We start from the raw sequence: 23227 nt of genomic DNA, 5'->3' as shown, positions 1-23227 counted from the left end.
AGCCTCGATGCTTCCTTTAGGTTACTCCTGAGCTTCCTTTGCAAAAGGAAAGGAGATACTGTATCCCATATCCTTTACGGCGGCAATATTAAAAGCAACATGCCACCGACGAAGTTTACCGACTACGCGAAGACGCATGAGAGACGCGGTAAAGCAGAAGCATAGAAGAGAAGAAAATACAATTGATAATAATGGATACCAATTCCAGAAACATAATTATTTGAATATAAATGAATTCATTTATTTCTGATTAGTAAGCACATACAATAAACCATAAGAAAAGAAAATGCCAACTTCAGATTTAAGAAAGACTACTGGGGGCAGTTCATTTCAACATCAACATAAGTTTAGCCTCTTTTTTTTCAACATGTGAATTGGAATTCAAGTGGTCTAAAATATTCCCGTTGGCCAAGTCCAACCTAAGTGATTCTCAGTGTTGGCGATAACCCGATTGAAATCAATACAATAAAAAGGTTATGAGATTTGACTATTCGCAGAGGCCCCTGGTGCTATGTATATCACTACAATGCTATTCAAATATAACAAATAAAAGGCAACAACCTTAACTTAGCAATATTCTAGTGACAGAACCCTAACCGCCATTATTTATTTCCAATGGTATTAAATTGACCACCACCAATTAGTTCTCTATATTTGTCTATTGTGTATCTGTATCAGTAATAATAATAATAATAATGGATTGAATTTATATAGCGCTTCTATATAGACACTCAAAGACGCTTTACAGTAAAGGGAGGGAACTCACTAACCACCACCAGCATCATCATGTTTGTTATTCTTGTATAACAGAACATATACCATTTGGTACTCAGCATTTCTCTACATGACAAAAATGATAATCTAACAATGGAGGGGGGTACAGTAGGGACCGCTATCATATCTGTTTTTGCCCAAAACAAATTGCCTTTTGGGAACCCAACACATTAGTATATGTAATATTTATTATCTTAATGTTTTTGCATGGCTAATTGCAGTGACGGATTGACCAATTTCCTATAAATATTTAGACCTTTGGACATAACTGTATCCAGTTGGTGCTCCTTGCAGTGAGTGGGTATTATTATTTCAATCCCAAATTGTCTAACTAATTTGTGAGACAGTCAATGGTTAGAGTATTTGAGTAGCCTGTAAATGGTTAATAGTAAAATGCGAGAGGCATATGAGGTCAAGATATACAAAGGATGCACATTTTTTAAATGATATCTCTGCATTGATGAGCAATCTCAAACAGGAATGCTACTCCTCCTCCTCGGGTAGCGAACATCTTATATAGACACACTATTCTCGATCTCAGAGGGTTTCAGATAGCAGTACGGAACGTCAAGAGTTGCGTTCCTCTCTATGATCCTTTCCTCGATGCTGGAGAGCTCCTTCTGGAAGTTCTCTATAATCTGCTTGGCCGCCGGCTCACCAAAGCGTTCCTCAGGGTAGGAACCAAGAACAACCTGAGGGAACAAGACACATTCCATAGATGGTATTCTGAGATGTTGGCGTTCATTGTTATCAGACAAAAGCTGCATCTGTCTTACTGTTCCAGTAAATAAGGCAAGATATCTTTTAGATGATACGCAAGGTAAGGGTGTACCCTCAGGGAACGGTAAATTAAACGTATCTCATTTCATTGTCTTCTTGTTATAAAGCTAATTTTTCTCATCTCATCTTAGGTTTCAAGCCTGAAAGTCTCACCATGAATAGCCCTGTTCTGCTCTTATTACGCAATGCTCTCTATTACGGATGTAGTGTTTTAGTGTTCAAATCCTACTCATAGTGGTCCATAAACGTCGCTGCGTTTAGCCTGCATGCAGCCTTGCGCTTTGTTGATGTGAGTTATACATGAGAAGATTGGCTTTCCTTCTCAAACTACGTTAAAATGGCATATATAACATAACAGTAAAGCATTTTTTTTTTAAATCTCCCCCGATTAAATTGGACATAACACTTCTGGTGTGTTTGCAACTTCTAGCCACGCCCTTGTATATGACGAGCTATTAAAAATTTGTGCCCCCCTCAAGCCATGTAAGGCCCCTCCACAAATCTGTGTCTGTCGCCAGGTCTGTCTTTATATCCCAATTTACCGAGTCTGTGTATTTCTTGTGTAGAACCGATGAAAGGGCGATGAAGTCAACTGTGTGACCAATGTTTGGCAGTGTCTCCAGAATGGTCTCCATGGTAACCTGTCCCTTGGTAGTTGGAGGTGCTCTTCGAAGCTGAAGAGGGTTGTTTGGGACCCAGCTGTTGTAGTCAAACTAAAACACAGAACAGTATTGTTTGACCAAAGCGGCTGTGGCTTTAGCCTTTTGAGACCATCCTGATATTCAAGTATCTGCAAGTTGTTGCGTAACCGGACTGCAATTGATTTGACAATTATGAGCGCAGCCTTATCTTCGTAAAAACACATGATTTTCCTGCTGTCTTGCTCGTGCCAAATTTGTTTGGAAGTAAAGCAGAAACAGAAACATTCTTTTTTTGGAATGATGAAGAGAAGGTTGACCTCTGACCTGTCCACTGTTTACAGCTGCGTGTTGAGCAGATGTTGTGAAGATTACCATGGTGACAAACTTGACAACTTCTTCTACGGTGATGAAGGACTCTGGCATCCCTGGATGAGGACGTTAAGCATGTCTTCATATATGCAAAATATACATTGTATGATATATAGAAGCAATATCAAATCATTATTATAAATATAGCCAAACACTGACTGAGATACTACCATTTAAAGTTATTAGCGTGCCATAGTACCACCTGTTGGCCAACGGTCACCCTTTTCTGCATTCAAGGCACATTGCAAACATATTTAAGTTCTAGAGCTGGCTTGTCCTGCCCACTTTGATGATGAGCCCCTGTGGCAACATTTAAAAAAAAAAATGCTATGAAGTCTGGACTAAAATTACATTTGTCTTCAAACACCACAAGGCATGGTTCGTCAATTGTTATGATAATTTAAAAAATGTAAATAGTTTGTTTCATCGTCTCCCTCCCTTTGTCGATGTAGTGAATTTGTGATTACCGGTATTTGGCGAAAGATTTTTCTGTTTACATTTTAATTAACTTAAGGTGATCTCTCCCTCGCTTGAAACAACCACTTTGCTTAATGCAAATTAATGTGCAATGACATCATAAATATGCAAATGAACGCATGACATCATCTTGAGACTTTTATCGACTTCTGGAGCTATTGCTACTTGAAAATAACTTGAATAAACATTTTACATCTCATGGTAAAGACAATGTGGTGGGAGAAGGATAATCCTAAACCAGTTGGAATTGGGACCAGTGGGAATGTTTCAGCCCTACAGGCTCAACCCCTTTAACAATCCTAATAGACCTTTCAATACAAGAACGAACATCCTTATTCAGAACAGGAAAATAATGGGGAGGTGGAACAAGAGAGCAGCAATCTGAAATTGGCAAAAGCTTTTTATGAATGTTGCCTTTATATATACTGGCCCACTACACATACTTGACCTCCTGTTGCCAAGGAAGCCCTTTGTGAAGATATCTTGGATCCATCTCTGGAGCTCTGCATCCCCAGACACCTCGTCGTCTGTAGGGTAGTAGAGTCCCAGCATTGCCCAGACAAACCTGGAAACGGATCACAAAGCTTTTCAAGCATTATAATTACAGGATGTTTGAGCTCAGGAACAGACCTTTAATTCTTAGCATTGTGAATTGAAATCCAATTTTTTGTTTTAATTATCCACTTGCATTAGGAAAATACCAAAGCTGTTGTTTGTGTCAGATACAACAAAGGTTACTGGCATATGCAACTATAGACGCATTAAGAATCCTATCAACATGTCTGAGATGTCTTAGGTAACCTGTTGATGGCCGTCCATAATAAAAGTCCATCATCTCTGTAGTAAAAGTTAGGGATGTTCTGCAGTCCTCTGTCAGCAATGTTGTCTGGCAGACATAGAGATGAGTAGGTGGTTTCAGCCAGGTATCTCCTCATCAGCTCATTGGTACCCTCATTGCCAGCTGAACTCTGAAGATGAAAGTCAATCAGCCTTCTGAACCACAACCAATTATGGCAACCACAGTGATATAACAGCAACCACTAAATATTCAGTGTTAAATGAGTGTTAAGTGAGTACATACTTTTGATAAAAGTCCCGTTGGCCCAAGTAGCACAACTCGAGCTGCTGTGTTAATTTGTAGAGTGTAGCGGAAGTGGGGAGTCAATAGCTAAAATAAATGATGAGAAATTATGCATCCTATTAATTAATGCAGAATGGGTCCATCCATTAGGGTGTTTACATGAACACTCAAAACCTAGTTGATACCCAAAGGTAACCCAATCTTAATCCGATGTTTTGATGTTAAATGGCCTTGCCAGCCAAATCAACATCGACACACAAGATTTTCTACTACATTTGTACATTCTGAGGTCAAGTTCCATCAGAAAACATCACTAATGTGTTCTCCCCAATGTAAAAATGTGTGAAGCTCTTCTCCTAAAACACAAGGTTTGATTTTGGGACTCTATACGTCTACGTCAGCTGGTCCTACCTTGTAGAGGGGGTGTACGTCTGGGAAGTGACGCATGGTAGCGACAGCAAACACCTCGGCCAACAAGTGGGTCTTCATTAGATGAGAGATAATCTGATGAATTAATGAATCTGCATTTTTCACAAACATCTTCACCAGGAGCCAGTCGAGCTCTGGATCGCTGGGGATGAAGATTGGGCATTTCTCTGATGGTTCCTGTCCCAGCTTTAGGGGAGAAGATAGGACAACATAATAAAATAGTTATGCAACTTCACAAAATCTTTGCGTTTATATAAGACAAGATAAGATAGACTTTATTGTCATTGTACAGTCACCTATACAACGAAATTGGGAGTGCCAACTGAAGGTGCATTACGCATACAAAATAAAAGAAAGAAAGAAAGAAAGAAATAAACAAGCAATTTAAGTTAAAATTTGTAACATTAAGGGGGAAAAAAAGAAAAGAAATGGAATTAGGCTTTGCAAACTGTACAGATTACTTTGGTTTTATCCAAGATCCGTTGGGCAACCTTTTGAATCCCAGGGTTGTCTGATGTCAATTATGCTTGTCATAAAATGTTTAATTGCTGGTCAGTTTTCATTTGAAGGCTGTGTAATTATAAATGTATTTATATCATGAACTAAAGAAAACTTGCATCGGAATAGATATCAACAAGTCGGGCATTGAAAATAATCTGAAATCAGTATTGGTCATAACCAGAAAAAATTGTTTCATCCCTTCTTTTCATATTACCCATTGTATTTTATTCCCTAAATGTGTCATCACCTGAATAGCTATGGGTTTGAGTGTGCCTGCGGTGTCCAGGTACAGCAGGCAGAGGGCAGCAGTGAGAGGCAGTGAATTCCCCTCCACCACGAGGGTCTGAAGACCCTCCAGTGACTTGTAGTCACACAGGAATATGTTCCCTTTCTGAATTACAAACAAACACAGGAAGATACAATAAAAAAGACACTGATGGAGTAACTGCACACACTCAACAGCTATGTGGCCACAAGTAAAATGATATTTCTGATCATGGTGGAGAAAAAGTGAACCTTCAACCAGTGCTAAATGTAGATCTGTAATAATTGTATTACAATCGTAAGTTTGTCGTTTTGAGGTATGCTGCAGGTAATGACACATTGCTGGACTATCCAGACTATCCAGCCATCCAAATATTTCGAAAAAATAGATGCTATGGTAGAGTCATCATTCAGCACCATAGGAGACATCTTGGCTCGACCCAAATCCCATGGGCTTGGTAACCTCCAGGGGCTCTCCCATCTTAGAACCGCTTCATACAGATGTGTATATTTGTAAACAGGTTTGAATATCACTCGCATGCTTTTTGTGTGACACTTGTAAGAACATCTATAGAAACATGTAACCCACTTGTTTTGAAGTGGGTTACCCTTCTGCGGACACCTTTTTGGGTCCGCAATGTGCACCCCTACACATACCTGGATCTCTTGTTGTAGGGAAGTACCAGGCTCTAGGAACGGCTGCACCATCTCTTCAGTGACGGGGAAGTTTGAGGGCATAAGGGGGCAGTTTCTGATTATGGAGGGATTGACACCATTCAGGAACTGGTAGCCATAGAAAGCATCGTCCTTCCAGTGCTCAGCGAGATATTCTTCAGAGAGGGGATGGTTATATATTCATTACAGCACTGTAGTCTTCAATAGTATGGGATAAAAGTAAAAAATATAAGCATCTCCCATGCAGCATACAAGCGAATGTTGCCGCCTGTCATTATTTGTTATCTAAAGCTTAATAGGATAATAAGAGCTGCCAAAAAGTAGTCCCAGTGATTCCTTCTCCTGTTGTAAGGGATGTTTAATTGACACCTTTACATCTAAATTTACAGACATTGTCAGATATCCATGTGAATCCACTAAGGGCTGCTGGATTTTTGGAAAAATCATAATCTAGATTATTTTGGTCAATATTGAAATCATAATCTAACCCATTAAAAGAACTTTGTAACTGAGAATTTTTAAATTCCGCCTTAAAAAAATAAACAAGATGGTAAAAAAGAAAATGTACGATTCGATTAATCACCCAGCCCCAAATCCACCCTCAATATTCAAAACTAAAACTATAGTGCTTTTCACATTTTCATCGGCTTAACAAATTAACAATATCCCTCATATACTTACTAACTAAGAAGCCTTATATAATCGGCAAACAATGATTTTCAGGAGAAACATCCCTTTAATATATACTTCACTGTTTAAATCAATCTGTGATCGGTATCGGATCGGTGCATCACTATTTTAAGGATGAAAGAATGAAATCAATCCAAGTAGTGTGTATTGGTGTTCATCTTTGAACGCGAAACTGAACCATGAAGAAACTAAATTGTGTTAAAATAGTAATTCCACAGACGTTTTGTGCAATACATTTTTCTACAAGCTCACTCTATTGAGCTATAGATTTTAAAGCCTAGGTTTTACCATCCAGAAGAGGACATTACCAGCTGTTGGGGACGTCTTGAAGGTGAGTGTGTTCTTCATGGACTCCAGGCTCTCCCATGATTCCTCAGATCCAAACAGACCTTTCAGTTTGAGTTCAGCTTTACTGCAGGAGAAAGCAGAGAGACAGACCTACAAAATCAGACAGACCTACAAATAATCACAGAATCACGATCTTGAAATGAATGCCTTTATATTATAGTCATTAATCTGTCTGATAGCAGACTAGCTCAAATCAGGCGCAATGCAAAGTGTCGCTCCCATGTGTTACTTTGATACAGTTGAGTTAAATTATCTGAACTAAAAGGTTATCTGAACTAAAAGGACACAAAAAATCAAATCAAAAAACATTTTATCTTGTTTCAACCTTATTAGTGATGACCAAGTTTAAATTATTGCATTTTCAAGGACAGCCAATATAATTGAATCCTAATTAAACACTCACGTAAATTCTTTTAAAAACGTGAATTCGAGTCCTTTGCTAAGAGAGAAGCGAACTTCAGATGGAAGCTCAGACATCTCAAAATGAGTGATGTGGGGGATCCCCTCAGTGTATTCCTTCCACCTGTAGCAGACACAATGTTTTGCAAGTCAGATGAATAACACGGAAAAATGGAAATGATAATGCAAATACAAATATTATTGCTATACAATAAAACCAAAATTAAAGGAAGCACTACATTTTATTCATGAAAGTAGATGTATAAGCTGGAAAGTTATTATCAGGCTGCAACTGGAAAAGCTGAATAGACTCACTGATAAAGTTCAGTTCGTTTGGTCACCTCTCTCTTCCTGTGCTCAATCAGCAAAGGATGGTCATCGTCACTTTCCTTCGTGGCTGTAATTATGGTATAAGATAAGGTATACCAAGATATATCATAACATACAACAACAATCATGAAAATTCCGTATAAATATCAAAAGAGATCAGCCCACTGCATGAATATCCCAAGAGAGGAATGAAGGACTGAAGTGTAACTTGGTGAAAGACCTTTGGCTCCTCTGAGTTCCAGTACTTCCCCCCAGGTCAACCATCTGTGGCAGGGGAAGATGACGGCCTCTCCTTCTGGGGTATCCACCACAATCTTGGAGCAGAACCACTGATTTTCTGGCAGAAAAAGATATTGAGATATCTCCAGCTTGATGAGCAGAAGATGGCCCAAGGGCTGGGTGTTCACTGGGTAGGTGCTGGTCTGTTGGACAAAACAACAACTATCGACTCTGCTCTTACGTTTATTCTCGTCCGTCTCAGGACATTTTAACAAGCCGTTCATGCAACATCCAGTATGTCATCGTTTACTTTTTCAAGCATCTTTAAAAAAGACCAGAACTGGATCATCAACATTCAGAGCGCTGGTGGCCTGAGGGTTTTTCGATATGGGGGTTGGTCACACAGAGCAGTGTTTTTAGAAATGCAACCCCAACTTCACCATGGCTTTCCTATACAGTTTCTGTGCTAAGCTGGTTCTTTTAAGGGCCCACTGTTTTCTGGTGTTTCTTCACTGAGCAAAAATGCTATATGGGACAATCCCATGACACTATGTGGTGTAAGCTTCAGATGTAAGTGAAATGGAGAACGTTAAGCAGTGGAACTCTGTTGATGCAAATGTTCCAGGAAGATACAAGAAATAAATTAAAAAATATTTATTAGAATCAATCCCTATTGTGAAAATAATGAGTTATCACGCGATATTTAAGGTTCACCAACTATTGAGTCATTAGATAGTAGAGAAAGAGTCAATTAACTTGTACTGCAGACCCAATAGTACACCGGAGATGAATGAAAGCGTTGAAAAGCCAACTGCAATTCCTCACCTGGTTGGGGCAGAAGTCCAAGCCATAGTTGTCTAGCTCAGTGCGCTCACTCTCCCCATTCGTTCCCACCAAGGTAACAAATACGTGGTCATTTGTTCCTGCCCAAAACATGTCACCCGTCGTCACATGTACCTGATACATACACATGATGGGAACCTGGAAGAGAACACAAATGTTACCAATCTTTCCATCAAAGGCCACTCTCTGAACTTCCTAGTCACCTCCTTGGTACCTTGTCAAGGACACCTCGACACTCAGCTAGGGGATCGAACCAGCAAGCTTCAGGTTGCTCTACCTCCTGAGCTATTGCCGGACGTCTATAGATCTAAAGGTTATCTCTATTTTGGTTGTGTTTGCGTCAAAAAGGTTTCATTGTTATTGTTAAGTATGGGCTTACGACTGAATATGGAGGCCGGATCAGTAGAAATAGGCTTTTGTCAGTGCTTGTCTTTCATGCGTCTGTCGTTATTGGGAGTTATGATGGATTGAAGTGTTAAAGTGGTAGGATTGTCATGTAAATAAAAGTCGGTTAAGTCACTCTCTATGTAGAATCGCACCTATCATGTCACATGGAATGGCTCCTTCTCCAAACCCAACCGCGAGTACCTCATTGTGGTACTGGACAATCAACTATGCTGCATCGCAAACATCATCGTGTTGGTCCAAATCGCAGATTTGTTTTCTACAACATCCGCAGGATCTGGCCCTTCCTCACAAGTAAAAGCAGCTCAGCTCTTGGTCCAAGCACTCTTCATCTCCCGCCTTGACTCCTGCAACTCGCTCCTTGCTGGACTCTCCGCTCCCACGATAAACCTTTGCAGTGTATCCAGACCACTGCAGCCCGCCTCGTGTTCTGCCTACCTTCTGTGATCTCTACTCCCCGCATTAAACTGAAGAATATGGTACTGGCCTACAAGGTGGTACAACAGAACTGCCCATGCCTACCTCCAAGCGTTAGTCTGACTGCACACCCCTGCTCGAGCACTCTGCTCAGCTACCTCAGCTGGACGCCTGGTCGCTAAGAGCAAGCAAAGGTTGCACATAAAGTCTAAACTCTGTTTTGGCACCACAATGGTAGAAAGAGCTCCCTGCCGATATCAAGTCTGCAAAGTCGCTAAACAGCTTCTACAAGAGACTCAAGACTCACTTGTTCAGAGTTCACCACCGCCCCTTCTCCTCCCTAACTCTCCTAAAAATATACCTATTAAGCACTTTGTACGTATGTACGTCCTACTTAAAGTCTGTTTTGCAGGGTTAATTTTCCAATGAATTTGCTTGTTGGTAATAATAATAAACATTTAAACTGTTATCCAATGTTTTCGAGATTATTGGGTGTCACAAAACGGAATGGTATACGAAAAAGTAGGTACTATTTTGTGGAAAATGAGAATCATTCGCAAACAGCGAATGATTCTCATTTTCCACACAATGCATTGCATGTTGGGAGTCGACAAACCAAAGCCCGCATTGAGACCCTTGAGAGTAGAGACTACTACGATTGTTCAGCAAATTATGCAGATAAATACACAGAGAGAGAGAGAGAGACTCAAAATGTTTTGCAGATGGCCCACTTCAGGGAAAGGGACTGAAGCTTACTGGAATGGAGGTAGTAATTATTTTCAGCAGGCATGAGTGACCTGGACGCATACGCAATAACCCAGAGTTTACTATCATGTTCCTGGTGGAGCACAGCCCCAAAACCTTCATTGGATGAATCAGTGTGCAGGACAAATGGCAAATGGAAGTCAGGCTCTGACCTCTCAGACATTCTTTGGCTGTCTCTCCTTCATATGCAACACCGCTTCCAGGTCTTTTGGATCTATCTGAACACCTTCACTTGTGACCAGGCGTCTGACATACCTGACTTGCCATTTGAGCAGCAAACACTTTTCACACCATGCTCTCGTAAGCGACACAGCACTTGTCTCAAGTCCTCAACATGCCCCTGGAATGTCTTGGAAAAGCAGAAGATATCATCCAATTAAACAGAACAGCATTCACCCCTCAGACCAGCCAGCATGCCTTCCATACAGCGCTGAAATGCTGAGGGAGCTTTGGTGAGGCTAAATTGGAGGCGCGCCAACTCCCCCAAGGTGTGCTAAAAGCGGTCAGATATAAACGGCAGCTCTCTTCAACAAAGCCTTGGTGGTAGGCACTGCCCTGGTCAAGTATGGAGAACCATGAGTTGCCTCCTAAGTTGTCCAGGATGTCTTGGATGCGTGGAAGTGGATGACGGTCAGGGATGGTTTTGTTTGTTCAGCCCACGATAGTCAACACAGTCATGTCCTTTTTTTCTCACACACTCAACAGGAGAAGAGTAAGCTGAGGTGGATTTTCTGATCCAACCACGGTCAAGCAAGTTCTGAACACACAAGGCATTGTAAGACTTTTGGCCTTACTAATCTCTGTTCATCCTCTGCTAGATGTGATCCGTCAACAGGGGAGTGCCACTTGTCTTTGATTTTAGACAAAGTCTGTCTGTCTTGCTCATCGTTCAGGTAGGTTGCTGGATCTGTGTTTAGCTGAGCTGAAAATGTTTGGACAACTTCACATTGCATGTGCTCAGGACTCAGGACAGGTTTAACATCAGCCATTTCCTCAAGAGTGCCGAGAGCGGTTCTCTGGGTCAGATAAATGGCAAGTCGGGTTGCATTTTGGATGGGAATTTTAATGCATTTTGATGACCCACAAGGAACGTTGAATAGGGCAGGGAACCGTTCTAGACCCTCAGCAACTTATATACCATTTGCTGCTGATATTTCAAAGGACTGATCGGCAAAGAGAGACTGAAGTGGTTGGATTTTGACATCCAGGTTTTATACAGATTTTGCTGACCATCGTCACCTGAGTGCCTGAGTCTAAAAGGATTTCAAGGCACATCGTTGATGTTGCAAGAGACGGTGCAACGTTTCCCTATGAGCTGTACAATGTGTTTCTTTGGTTCTGATTGGCATGGGCTGTGTCTCAATTCAGGGGACGCATCCCTCGAAGGACGTGGTCTATGAAGGTGTGGCCTTCGTAGACCTTGAAGACCAGACCAAAGGCTGAACGAACGTTTTTAAATGAGACGGTCTGGCCTATGGAGCATTTCAAGTTTGCGTAACAAGCCTTTAACACTCTTTACCTTGCGTGATGACGCATGTCACCTAGCAACCATGACAGCTGCGGTTCAAACCGGACGGCGGAGGAGAAATGTGGAGCCGTTTTATATAACCCACTAAGGGTGCAATCACACTAGGCCATCTGGCCGTGGCCGTGGCCGTTTTCACACCTAACCGTGCTCAACTCTGCCAGTGTGAGTGTGGCCAGGCCGGGCCAATTTGGCCACTTGGGAGAGGTGTGCTGCTACGGCCCGGGCCGTTACGGTACAGATGTTAATGAGCCGACACGTGCACACGCACGGCTACGCAACCTGAGCTGGATGACGTATAGTCAATGCGACGACCACGGACATAATAAAGGCGACGAGCCTTCTTTCCCATTAAACGGTAAACATCGTGTCAATCGGTGCAACTGTGTGTTCTCTGTGTTGTTATCCATTGTTGTTAAAACTCTGAGTGGCGGCAGACTTTATTATGGTCCATGCAGCGGACGCTTGGTGATGACGTGTTACGACGTGATGACGTATGTACAAGAGCCTTCCGTGGCCAGGCCACAGCTGCGACGGCCAACGGCCACGGCCAGATGGCCATAGTGTGAGTGCAGGCCAGAGAACAATGGGGCCATTTGAGCACGGTTTGGTGTGAAAACGGCCACACGGCCACGGCCAGATGGCCTAGTGTGAGTGCACCCTAAGAGATGTCCACTTTCACTAAGATGTCCACTTCTTACTTTATTCTTACTTTTATTTTATTGTATTTTATTTAGAATTTTCTATTTTTTATAATCTTATCTTCTATGCTTGTAATTTCTATTTGTACGGAGCACCTGGAACAAAAGAAATTCCCCCCGGGGATCAATGACGTTTTCTGATTCTGATTCGGTTATATAATAATTATATAAAATACAACGTTAAGTTTAACGTTATATGGCTCGTGTTAATGAAATTGAACTTTGACAATAAAGTTACAAATTAAAAATAGTCCCAACTTTATTTTAATATAAAAAAATGTTTTTGAATAGTTTTGTCATTAAATATGTAATTTACTGCAACTGCCGCTTCCGCTCTCTGACTCCATTTCTGAAAAAATCCAACGCGCAATGAATCTTGGGAAACGTTGGGCCGTGAAGGATACATCTGGTGTATCCTTCAAATCTGGGAAAAGAAGGTGGGATTTGTCAGCCGCATTTGAAGGAGCCTTCGAAATGGGACAGCCTTGTGACGCAATCGCCCTTCGAATGCACCCTTCGAAGGATGTGTCCCCTGAATTGCGACACAGCCATGGTGTGGCTGACGGCTTGATCTTAAATGTGGGCTTAACACTGTTCACGATCACTGGCTACCCTTCTCCTGTGACCTTTTCCCATTTTTCCGATGACCTTCTTTGTAAACAGCCAATGGCTCGGTGTCCTGCCTGGCCACAGATAAAACAATGGGGACAGCTCATGGTTCTGTTTGTTATACAGTCCTGGCATCTATCCTTTTTGTCGACTGACAGTGGCTGCGGGTGACTCAATTAGCTACTAGGGCTGCCAGACTGTATGTGTTCTGCAGACCTGTCAACAAGGGGTCATGTGTCTGGTCAAAGAAGACACCTGTGCAGTCAGTTGTCTGATAGAATCCCGGTTAGCCTGTAATTCGGCATTAACTAGAGTCAATTCATTCATGTCAGTCTCTCCATTACCGTCATGTTGGACAACACTTAGTCGCTGGTGGAGACTTGGATACAGCACCCAGGCGCTTTAACCTCCCCTCTTCCTCAGTCATGGACCTAGTCATGTGTTCTAACAGAAAGTCATCACTAATCTGCTGGTCAGCAAGAAACACTTTGATGTCATGTCTAACGTAGCTGTTTCTCTCATTTAGACCTTGGTAGAGTGTGTGAAGAAAGGTAGGCTACCCTGTAAAAGCCTTCTGCGTAGCTAAACTCTACACCAGCCTGCTGTGAATCAAAAATAACTCTCTGCTTTAACCCCATAAGCCTATGCAGAAATTGGCCCCTCTCTGTCGTGCTGTCTGGCATTAATTAAATCTTGGAAGAGCTCGGTTAAACTTTGATCTCTAATGTGAGAGAAATTCTTGTAAAACAACACGTTATATGTAATTGTCAACAATATGTTAAAAAATCCATGTTAAAATGATGTTATATCTAAATATATATAAATGTTATATCTAAATCTAAATGTTTTATAAAAATCTAAAGGTTAAATATAAATATAAATGCTAATCTAAATCGTACATTTATATCTAAATGTTAAATCTAATTCTTATTCTCACATTTTAATATTTAGATTTAGACTAACATTTAGATTTAACATTTAAGATTTCGATATACATTTAAGATTTCGATTTAAGATTTCGATTTAACAATTCAACATAAATTTAAGATTTAGATATAACATTTAGATTTAACATTTAACATTTAGATATAAATTTAAGATTTAGATATAACAGATAGATTTAACATTTAGATATAAATTTAAGATTTAGATTTAGATATAGACCTAACATTTCGATTTAACATTAAGATTTAGATATAACAGATAGATTTAACATTTAGATATAAATTTAAGATTTAGATTTAGATATAGACCTAACATTTCGATTTAACATTTGGATATCAATTTTAAGATTTAGATTTAACGTTTACATTTAGATTTATAAATACAATTTAGATTTAGATATAACATTTATATCATCTATCATTTTTAACATGGATTTTTTACATTTGAATTTATTGTTGACAATTACATGTGAAATGCTGACACGATTACCCAGAGATCAAAATCCAATAGATCCCGGTTAGACCTCGCTATCCTTACCTGTCCTGGTGTCTGGTCTTTCTTCCCTTTCCAGGAGCTGATGGAATCGTCAGTATGGATCTGACCTCACTGTAGAGAGCCCCTTGTGAGTCTTCTCTTATAGCGGACCCTAAACACGCCCCTCTGCCCACACTGCACTGTACTGATGACAGCACAGATGTTCGTTGAGATAAGTTGAGGCAAAACAAGGCAATTAGCCTAATCGTTTTTCCCAGTTAACAGTTTCCCTCCCTTTTGGCACCACAATGGTGGAACAAGTTCCTTGCCGATGTCAGTAATGCAGAGTCGCTCACAAGCTTCCGCAAGTGACTCAAGACTAGTGGTTCCTCCTGCAAACAATAACGAGCGTTCATGAACGCGCGCAGTGCACCCACACATGCATGTCTTTTCTAAAGCGTAGGCCTACACAACTTAAAAAAAAACATCTTCCCGTGACTGATAAAGATAATTACGACAAACAAACAAATCAGACATGTTTATTATACATTTAAATTATGCTTTAAAAAACAGAAATTTTAAATGATGCGTACTGTACAAAACAAAAGTCCATCCTTCATGCTTGAGCCAACAGAAATATGTTACATACGGAAGAGGAAAAACATAGATAATAACGATCTGTGTTAGCGTATTCTGACCACACATCAAAAATACTAAATGTCCCAGTTACAACAAGCAGAGATAATCCCCAGCCATATGGGGCATGAGCAAATAGAGCCAAGCTTGAATTTAGACCCAATTCTGCATTAAAAAATATGTATTCCAAAGTATTCCTGTTTCATAAAATAAGGCAATAAAAGACTTGTTCAATCATAAATAATGCACCAACACAATCCCTACTGGTTAAATGAAGAACAAGAGTGATATAACTAGTTCAACTTCTTCTTGAGAATTGCATAGGTGTGGTTTTCTCTGGAACTTCTTCACAACAGCTTGTCGCTGGCCAATTCTTTTTGGGTAGCGATGACGAATGATGGGGAGGATACTATCAGTTCAGAAGGTGCAAGGAAAAACTATTGTGGAATTTTTTCATGCAATGCAAAGCGCCAAAAGACAAGTTGAGACTTGGAATATGTGTTAGATTAGAGTTATTTTGGTGTTTCTGGTGAGTAACAATTCGATTTCCAACCCAATAAACTAGTTAATCGTTTGCGTCCAATTGCTCATTTCCCTGTAATTGTTTCTTTCATCTGTAGGGTATGTGGAAGATTTGGCTAGCTTGAGTTGCTTTTGAACTCACTTTTTAACACCAAAGCTATCAACTACGTGAAAGGCATCAGTGGACGGATTCTCGATTGAATCATTCAATCATTCAGACTTTGACGTTGACCACAAGACAAATCGATTTAAAAGAACATTACAAACTTGTGGTCATAACAGCGGTTGGCTTTAAAATGAACTGCCAAAGTTAAAGAGTTAAACAAAGTTAAAGTCTGAAGTGAGTTTGAACAATCAGGTCAAAACATAACTGAACTGGAGATAACCTGGCCAAGTCATCTTTAAGCCAGAGGCGCTTCTGATTTAAAACGTGTCAGTGCGTGTGTGTGCGCGTGTGTGCGTGTGCGTGAAGCAGAACCTTAATTTAAATATTGTTCAACAGTTTTGCAACCTAACCGATATAAACAGTAGCCTACGACATGCTTGTAACCTTACTTGAAAGAGTGTTGGCCTACTTTGGAAGATATGATGGTTCTTCACATATCCACGGGGCCGATGCGGAGAAAGTTATCTTTCATACTCAAGAGAAGACACTCCAAAATAGCATCCATAGTAGAAAAGAGCTCATACACAACATACAGAAAAAATCCACCCCTATTGAACTCACTCAAGCACATGCATTGCACCTCTGTGGCAGGGCTCTACAGTGCGCCCATTTCACTCGCATTTACGAGTGAATATTTCGGCGTGCGAAAACAAAACAGGCGCACGCGTGCGCGTGACTCCTCCACAGCGCACTATACGGAGCGTTCACACCAAACGCGAAGGGGCGAAACGATTCCATACAAAGCAGCGATGCCATTTGCATCGCGACACTTTTGACCGGCACGGGCGAGCGCGTTCACGTCGATTTCAGGTGGATTTGCAGCACGCCACTTTTGCTCAAGTTGAAATATTAAACTTTGCGCGACATTCGTTTGATGACAGCCAATCAGCGTTCAACAACGTGGCCACTGAGTGACGTGCGTAACGTAACAGCCAATCAGTTTTCAACCGGCCAACGTTCCCTGCAGTGCAGTCCGGGGTGAACCGCAGCATGGAAGAGAAAGTGATTGTTGCCGTTTGCGACTCCCCCAGCTCTATATAGAATAGTATATAATATAATTGTATTGTAAAAATAATATCACAGCCAAAACCTCTGTGCGCCTCCGGATGGCCGTAGCGCGGGGAGCGCTACGGGAGGGTTTAGCGGGTTTGTTTACCTACGTTGCTATGGTTACCAGTTTAATAAACCGTGTTCTGCCTCTTCCGTGGTCATTACAATATTATGAATAGGCTGTGTGGAGAAAGTTAATGCTGTTACTGTAGTCGATAAAGTCTACAAATTGGATTTCGGGTGGCTAGTTTATGATGCGAAGTCTGTATGGGCAGTAGAGGCAGATCTCTGCATCCGGTTCAAGATGAGCCGACTTAAAGATATGAGCGATGCTATTGGTCCCTTATAAAAAATCCTGCTTGTCTTCAGGTATCATTTGGATGACTCTGAACTTTGAACTCCTAAACTATTCGTTACTCCCAGCCACAATTGGGTCTTAATTATTTTCCCCAAAAGAATGAATTGCCTCATTCCTCAAAGCAATGCATTGAGGAATGACCGGCTGACCTTCGTGGCATGGCAGAGATTCGGCGAAACCTTATGAAAAAACCTTACTGGTCCTTCTTTTTTCGTTTTCTAAGATCCAAGCATCGTTAAGCCTCTCTTGAAGAGCACACAGTGTGAATGCTGTCTAACCGCGTGCGGGGGGTGTCTTCTCAAAAGCACTTGGGGCCAATTTACCCTTTTGTCCCTTACTAATCAATCAAGATCACTGGGGTCTCAAACATGAACTGAAATTAAGTTGACTCCTTGGGATTGGTCAGTTGCCTGGTTGGTCAAATCCCCAAATACCAGAAGAAGAAGTAGGGATGGTCTGAGCTATTCATCTAGTAGACCTATCAGATATAACCTCTGTATGATATTATAAATATTACAATGAAAAAGTGAGTGAGGCCTTAATCATTATGTTGAATCCAACATTTTGAATTGCACTGAACATACTGAATGTAAGATTTAAAGTTGAATAAGATACTTACCTATCAGTGGCGTTTGGTGGTCAACATTTTTGGTGAAGCAAACCCCGTCGACCGACGCACCGAAACGAGCGCACACTTAACCCCCCACCCCTGGGTAACATAACTGGAAAGGAAAGACATAACACTACCTTTTCTTTCCCTAAACTGTTCACCTCCAATTCCTGCTGTACTGTATTCTGATGTCCTCTCTCTCCTGTTCTTCCCTCCAGACAATTAGGGTTAAATTACTGCAAAATATGAAATAACATAAGTTATTGTAAAGATGATACATAGGTTATTTACGAGGTACTGTATTGTTTACTTCAATGAATACATTGTTGCTGGTCACAGAGCTGTATTGTTAAATCGTCCCTTTTTTATTACCTTAACATTTAAAAGCATAAGTGAAGTAACCACCTTGGTAGGCCACAAGAAAACATGCCTAACCTATCTTTCACCTTGTAGTTAAATTCTGCCCTCCTGGTCTTCCTGGCGAAGTGGTCAATAACTCGGTCATACCAGCTGGGAGTTCCTTCTAAGGATTTAACTGTTCTCCTTTCAATTGCTTCGCAGACGCACATTTCGCAGACGCTCCTGTCCTATGGTATTGCGTGTGTACGTTTGAAGACGTTTTAGACATGGAAAAACTTCTCTCCACACCAGCTGAATGAAGCAGTTGAAGAAAAACTCTGGTTCTCAATGTTTGCAAAGCGTGTTGTGATTTGATCGATGAGTTTGTTCAACACAGCCATGTGCACTCATTTGTAACGCTCTTTTGGGTCTGGACCACAGTGTCTTTTCCTTGGATTCTGTGCTGGATCATAGGTCATATCAACAGCCTTTTCATAAATGGCACAAAATGACCCCTCTGAAGTCTTCTCTGTGATAAAGGACAGAAGAGCGTCAACCCGTGCTTTGCAGAAAACCACATCTGCAGCTCTATGTTGTAAAATGCTGAAAACAACATCTGTTTCTGCCAGAACCTAATTGTATGTCAGCAACATGAAAACAAATTCAAAATCCTCCAAATCTTTCAGGAATCTGCTCTATTTATTGTGTCATCATCATCACCACTCTGAACCATCCTGTCAAAAACGTAAAGTAATTTATCATAATTGTTTGCAACAGTGCCAACAATTCTTGACGTAAAGTTCCACCGGGTAGGGGCATTTCTAGGAAGGCGGGGACAATCACTCTCCTCCAAATACATCATTCTCTTAGTTGACTTGGTGAAAAATTTTGAGAAGCCAGTCAAATTACCGAAGAAAACTCTTGCCTCTTGGATACACCGTGCACCTTGACTGAGCACAAGATTGAGCCGATGAGCATAACAGTGAACAAACTGCGCGTATGGAGCAACAGCTTTTGCTTTGGCCTGTAAGCCATTAAGAGATGATGCCATGACCGCCATGATTCTATGAGTATAGGTGCAGACTTTTAAGGCTATCGCTTTTGGGTTATCCCTAGGCGTGAGCCGTACCACTGAACAATTTGTAATCCCCGCCCACCAACAGCGTGGGCCTCAATTACGTCCGCGTGCGGCGTGCCTCAACGACGTCCGTATTTCGCAGATATAGTCGGGCGCCGGCGGACATTCTGCTCCCAATAAACAGCTTTTCTTCAGCTATTTAAAGGGCAATGAGGCCGACACTTAAAAGGCTGCGCCTATACTCATAGAATCTAGAGTTACAATACGTAACTATCGTTTCAGCCATCTACCGTACAATTCAGAATTGAAAGTGAGGAGGGCTGTCAATCAAACATTGCGCTTCAGAAACGGCCAATGATAGGAAGGCCCGCCCTGCCTTGGTTCCCTCCCCATAGTGCCAAAACTAAATTAGCGCGCGAGAGCAGAACATCATTCGCGAGAGGCTGAGGCTGTTTTGTGCGACCGAAGTTATATCCCGCTCTCGCTTGCAACGAGGTAATGCTCTCGAGGAGCTGTTTTCCTCACTACGTTCTGCTTACTCAATTTGACGTCATAGTTAGTAAGAGTAGGAAGCAAGTAGGTGGTTTCGAACACCCCCCCGGTGTTAGAGGAGGTGTCACGTTAAAATTGTACCGGGGGCGAAAATTGTACCGGCCTACGTCATCGTTTGTTTACATCCTGACAACCTGACAACCTGCCCTGCAACAGACGACGCGATGCAGAAAACATGTTTCCAAACGACGAAATAACATAATACAGATAGCGGATCGCTATCTGTATTATGATAGATAGCGATAACACTTGTTTTTACTTTATATTTGTATTGTATTTAATTGTTTAATCGAAACAATAAAAAAATTTGCCCGCAAAACGGGCGATCGCGTCAAATGACGCGTCAAATCACGTAGGAAGGTTCTTGAACATTCTAGACTATGAAACCTGCTTAAAACACTGTTTACTAGCTAAATTCGATTAAACAATTCAATACAATACAAATATAAAGTAAAAACAAGTGTTATCTAGCGATCCGTTATCTGTATTATGTTTCAAGAACCCTCCTACGTCATTTGACGCGATCGCCCGTTTCGCGGGCAAAACATTTGTCATTTGACGCGATCGCCCGTTTCGCGGGCATTTTTTTTTATTGTTTCGATTAAACAATTAAATACAATACAAATATAAAGTAAAAACAAGTGTTATCGCTATCTATCATAATACAGATAGCGATCCGCTATCTGTATTATGTTATTTCGTCGTTTGGAAACATGTTTTCTGCATCGTGTCGTCTGTTGCCGGGCAGGTTGTCAGGATGTAAACAAACGATGACGTAGGCCGGTACAATTTTCGCCCCCGGTACAATTTTAACGTGACAGAGGCAACGGAGGCAACGCCTCCTCATGATTTTTCGTAAAAAAATTAAAATAAATTATTATTGAAAAATATTTATTTTTCAAAATGATCTATGTGCAATGTGTGTTTATTACGGAATAATTACATAACATTTTTGAAAATGTTAAAAAACAACAACTGCAAAGTGCCTTTGCAAGCGCGGAGGCTGGCCGACATTACTCTCAGCATGTTGTGTCCAGGGTTGGCCACTGAAGGGAGCGGAGGCAAAGAGGCCAAAACTCACTTTTGCCGCCTTTGAGAATAAAAGATAACCAATCACAATTCAGTTTCACTGTTGGGAAGTAAATCATCTATACCATGTTAAACATAGGAAGGGAGACCAGCCTCATATACTCCTTGCAACCAATCACAAATCAGCATTTTTTTTTAATAATGTTCTGAGCTAATTCGTTCTTTCTAGTCAGTTGCTGCGGCTAACAAAGATAACGACTAACAACGATATCCACATGGAGGAGAATATAATTCAATGGCCACATTAATTCCAACTTAAAGGTGAAACTGTTTGGACGTGTGCGGATTGAAGAAGCCCTCAGCCAGGCAGCTAGCATCGCTACCCAATGCCAAAATGGACTTGTGAGAAGAAATCGGGAGATACTGCGTAAAATGATTATTGCAGTGGTATATCTTGGGAAGCAAGAGCAGGCCTTCCGTGGGCACAATGAGTCAGCTGAATAGCCGTGCGTATTGGAAGTACATTTTTTTTTAAAATATTTATACATAACATTCTCTGAAACTTGCCCTTTGAAATTAAAATGCAGGATTTGATCAGTTTAAAAAAGTATATCGGCAAAAAATTCAGTTTTAAAGTGACTATTTTGAGCAAGTCTTCAAAAACCGTTGTTTTTTAAGTGATACGTCAAACGCGTCATATTACGTAGGAATTGTTAGACGCGGTCGCTGTTGCTGCCTCAGCTCTATGCGTAGTTGTGAGTAGTTACCGCGGTGAGCGGTCTTGTATTCCCCCCCCCTGTGGTTTTTGGGTTTTTCTAATCGACGAGATGAGGTTTTGTATCTGTGGGGGTTGTTCCAACTCCGACCTCCTGTCCGACCATCTCCGATTTCACAGTTTCCCCGATCGGAGAAAGGATGGAGCAGGCTTTCGAGCCTGGGTGCATTTTGTACAGGTGAAGAGAAAGGACTTTTTTTTCGCCTCTGTCACCAAATACACGTTCATTTGCGCGGCTCCTCTGCTGCCTCTGCGTGTGTTTTTTCTGCATTGTCATGAGTGGACCCAGTCTGAGCTAATAACCTGTAATAACCCCGCTGCCTCACACCGCCAGCACGGATCTGGGCTTCCTCCGACAGCCTGCAGACGAGTGGGCGTGTCCGTGTAGAACGTCTCCCTCTCTCAACACAACCATCATGGGATCTTTTGATTGATCGCAAGCTAGTGCTGTGCAAACACACACGCCTCCACGCAACCTTTACAGGCTGCTGGGCTGGAAAATAACTATCTAACACATGATCCAAGTCTCAACTTGTCCTTTTGGCGCTTTGCATGAAAAAATTCCACAATAGTTTTTCCTTGCACCTTCTGAACTGATAGTATCCTCCCCATCATTCGTCATCGCTACCCAGTGGCGGGCCGTACTATTAGGCAAACCAGGCATTTGCCTGGAGCCCCGGGCCCCATAGAAGGTTTTTGGGCCCCCCAAATTTTTTTTTTTTTTTCCCGATAAAACATTAAGAACAGTTTCTTATTTACAATATTGATCTGGTCAAGAGGGCCCCAATGCATATATTTTTTCCCCATATTTATTATTTTTATAAAAATCTCTTCACAATAGTAGTATCGGGATGTCTAATTACTCATGTTTTGACGATCTTTCCGTGTGCACCCCCTTTCAGTCTGCACTACATGGACTATTCCATGTTACGCGCATCACGCTCATCACGCGTATGCGGAAATTATGTCAAATTCAAAACAGTAAGCGGTAAGAGAGAGAGAAATCGAGTGAGACATAAATCGAGTGAAACATGAAGCGATCGTACGAAAGCGTAAAAAGAAGAAGAAAGACCAAAGGCAGGACTTTCTTTCAAAGCTGCCAAAGCTATCCAGCTGTTTTACAGCCACCGCAGTGGCAGCGGGACCGTCGGCGGATCAAGAGCAGCCGTCAACGTCGTTTGCTGTCACGTTACTGCTCCTTTCATTCCAAGTGGCTCTGGCTCAGCCAGCAGCGATGCTAATGACGTGTGTCAACAAACTGACGGAGATGATGCACAACTGGTAGTGAATATTTCTCACTCTCCTTCTTCCACTTTGGTTATTGAAATGTATGACAATAACGACAACAATGACTGCGAGACACATATTCCTGTGGATGACCCAGCACTCTGGCCCAAGCTGCTGTGTCTTTGGCAGGTGCACACATATTCTTGTGGATGACCCAGCACTCT

The 23227-nt window shown here is 41.4% G+C and overlaps 1 protein-coding gene across 1 annotated transcript; it reads right to left on the bottom strand.

Annotated features, from left to right (window-relative positions):
* Window positions 1-227: 227 nt before the first annotated feature.
* Window positions 228-14806, bottom strand: LOC130389352 (hydroperoxide isomerase ALOXE3-like). Its single transcript, XM_056599097.1, has 15 exons — window positions 14725-14806; window positions 8803-8958; window positions 7979-8180; window positions 7744-7825; window positions 7433-7552; window positions 6990-7093; window positions 5974-6146; window positions 5300-5443; window positions 4534-4737; window positions 4123-4209; window positions 3843-4009; window positions 3485-3606; window positions 2520-2620; window positions 2097-2267; window positions 228-1466 (listed from the first exon to the last, which is right to left on the bottom strand). The coding sequence occupies exons 2-15, from the start codon at window positions 8947-8949 to the stop codon at window positions 1287-1289; spliced, it is 2004 nt and encodes a 667-aa protein (XP_056455072.1). The 5' UTR covers window positions 8950-8958; window positions 14725-14806; the 3' UTR covers window positions 228-1286.
* Window positions 14807-23227: the final 8421 nt, after the last annotated feature.

The sequence above is a fragment of the Gadus chalcogrammus genome, chromosome 9, assembly GCF_026213295.1.
Source record: "Gadus chalcogrammus isolate NIFS_2021 chromosome 9, NIFS_Gcha_1.0, whole genome shotgun sequence".
Lineage (NCBI taxonomy): Eukaryota > Metazoa > Chordata > Actinopteri > Gadiformes > Gadidae > Gadus > Gadus chalcogrammus.
The sequence above is the reverse complement of the archived record's forward strand: the minus strand, read 5'-3'. Positions and strand labels throughout refer to the sequence as shown.

Bases quoted from the DNA above. Each gene is read 5' to 3' on its own strand.
- LOC130389352 (XM_056599097.1), bottom strand. From the start codon at position 8,949: ATGTGTATGTATCAGGTACATGTGACGACGGGTGACATGTTTTGGGCA. The intron at 7,553-7,743 runs GTGAGTCTATTC...TGTCTGCTACAG, and splicing joins AAACGAACTGAACTTTATCA to GTGGAAGGAATACACTGAGG. The intron at 1,467-2,096 runs GTAAATTGGGAT...TTGTTCCCTCAG, and splicing joins ACAAGAAATACACAGACTCG to GTTGTTCTTGGTTCCTACCC.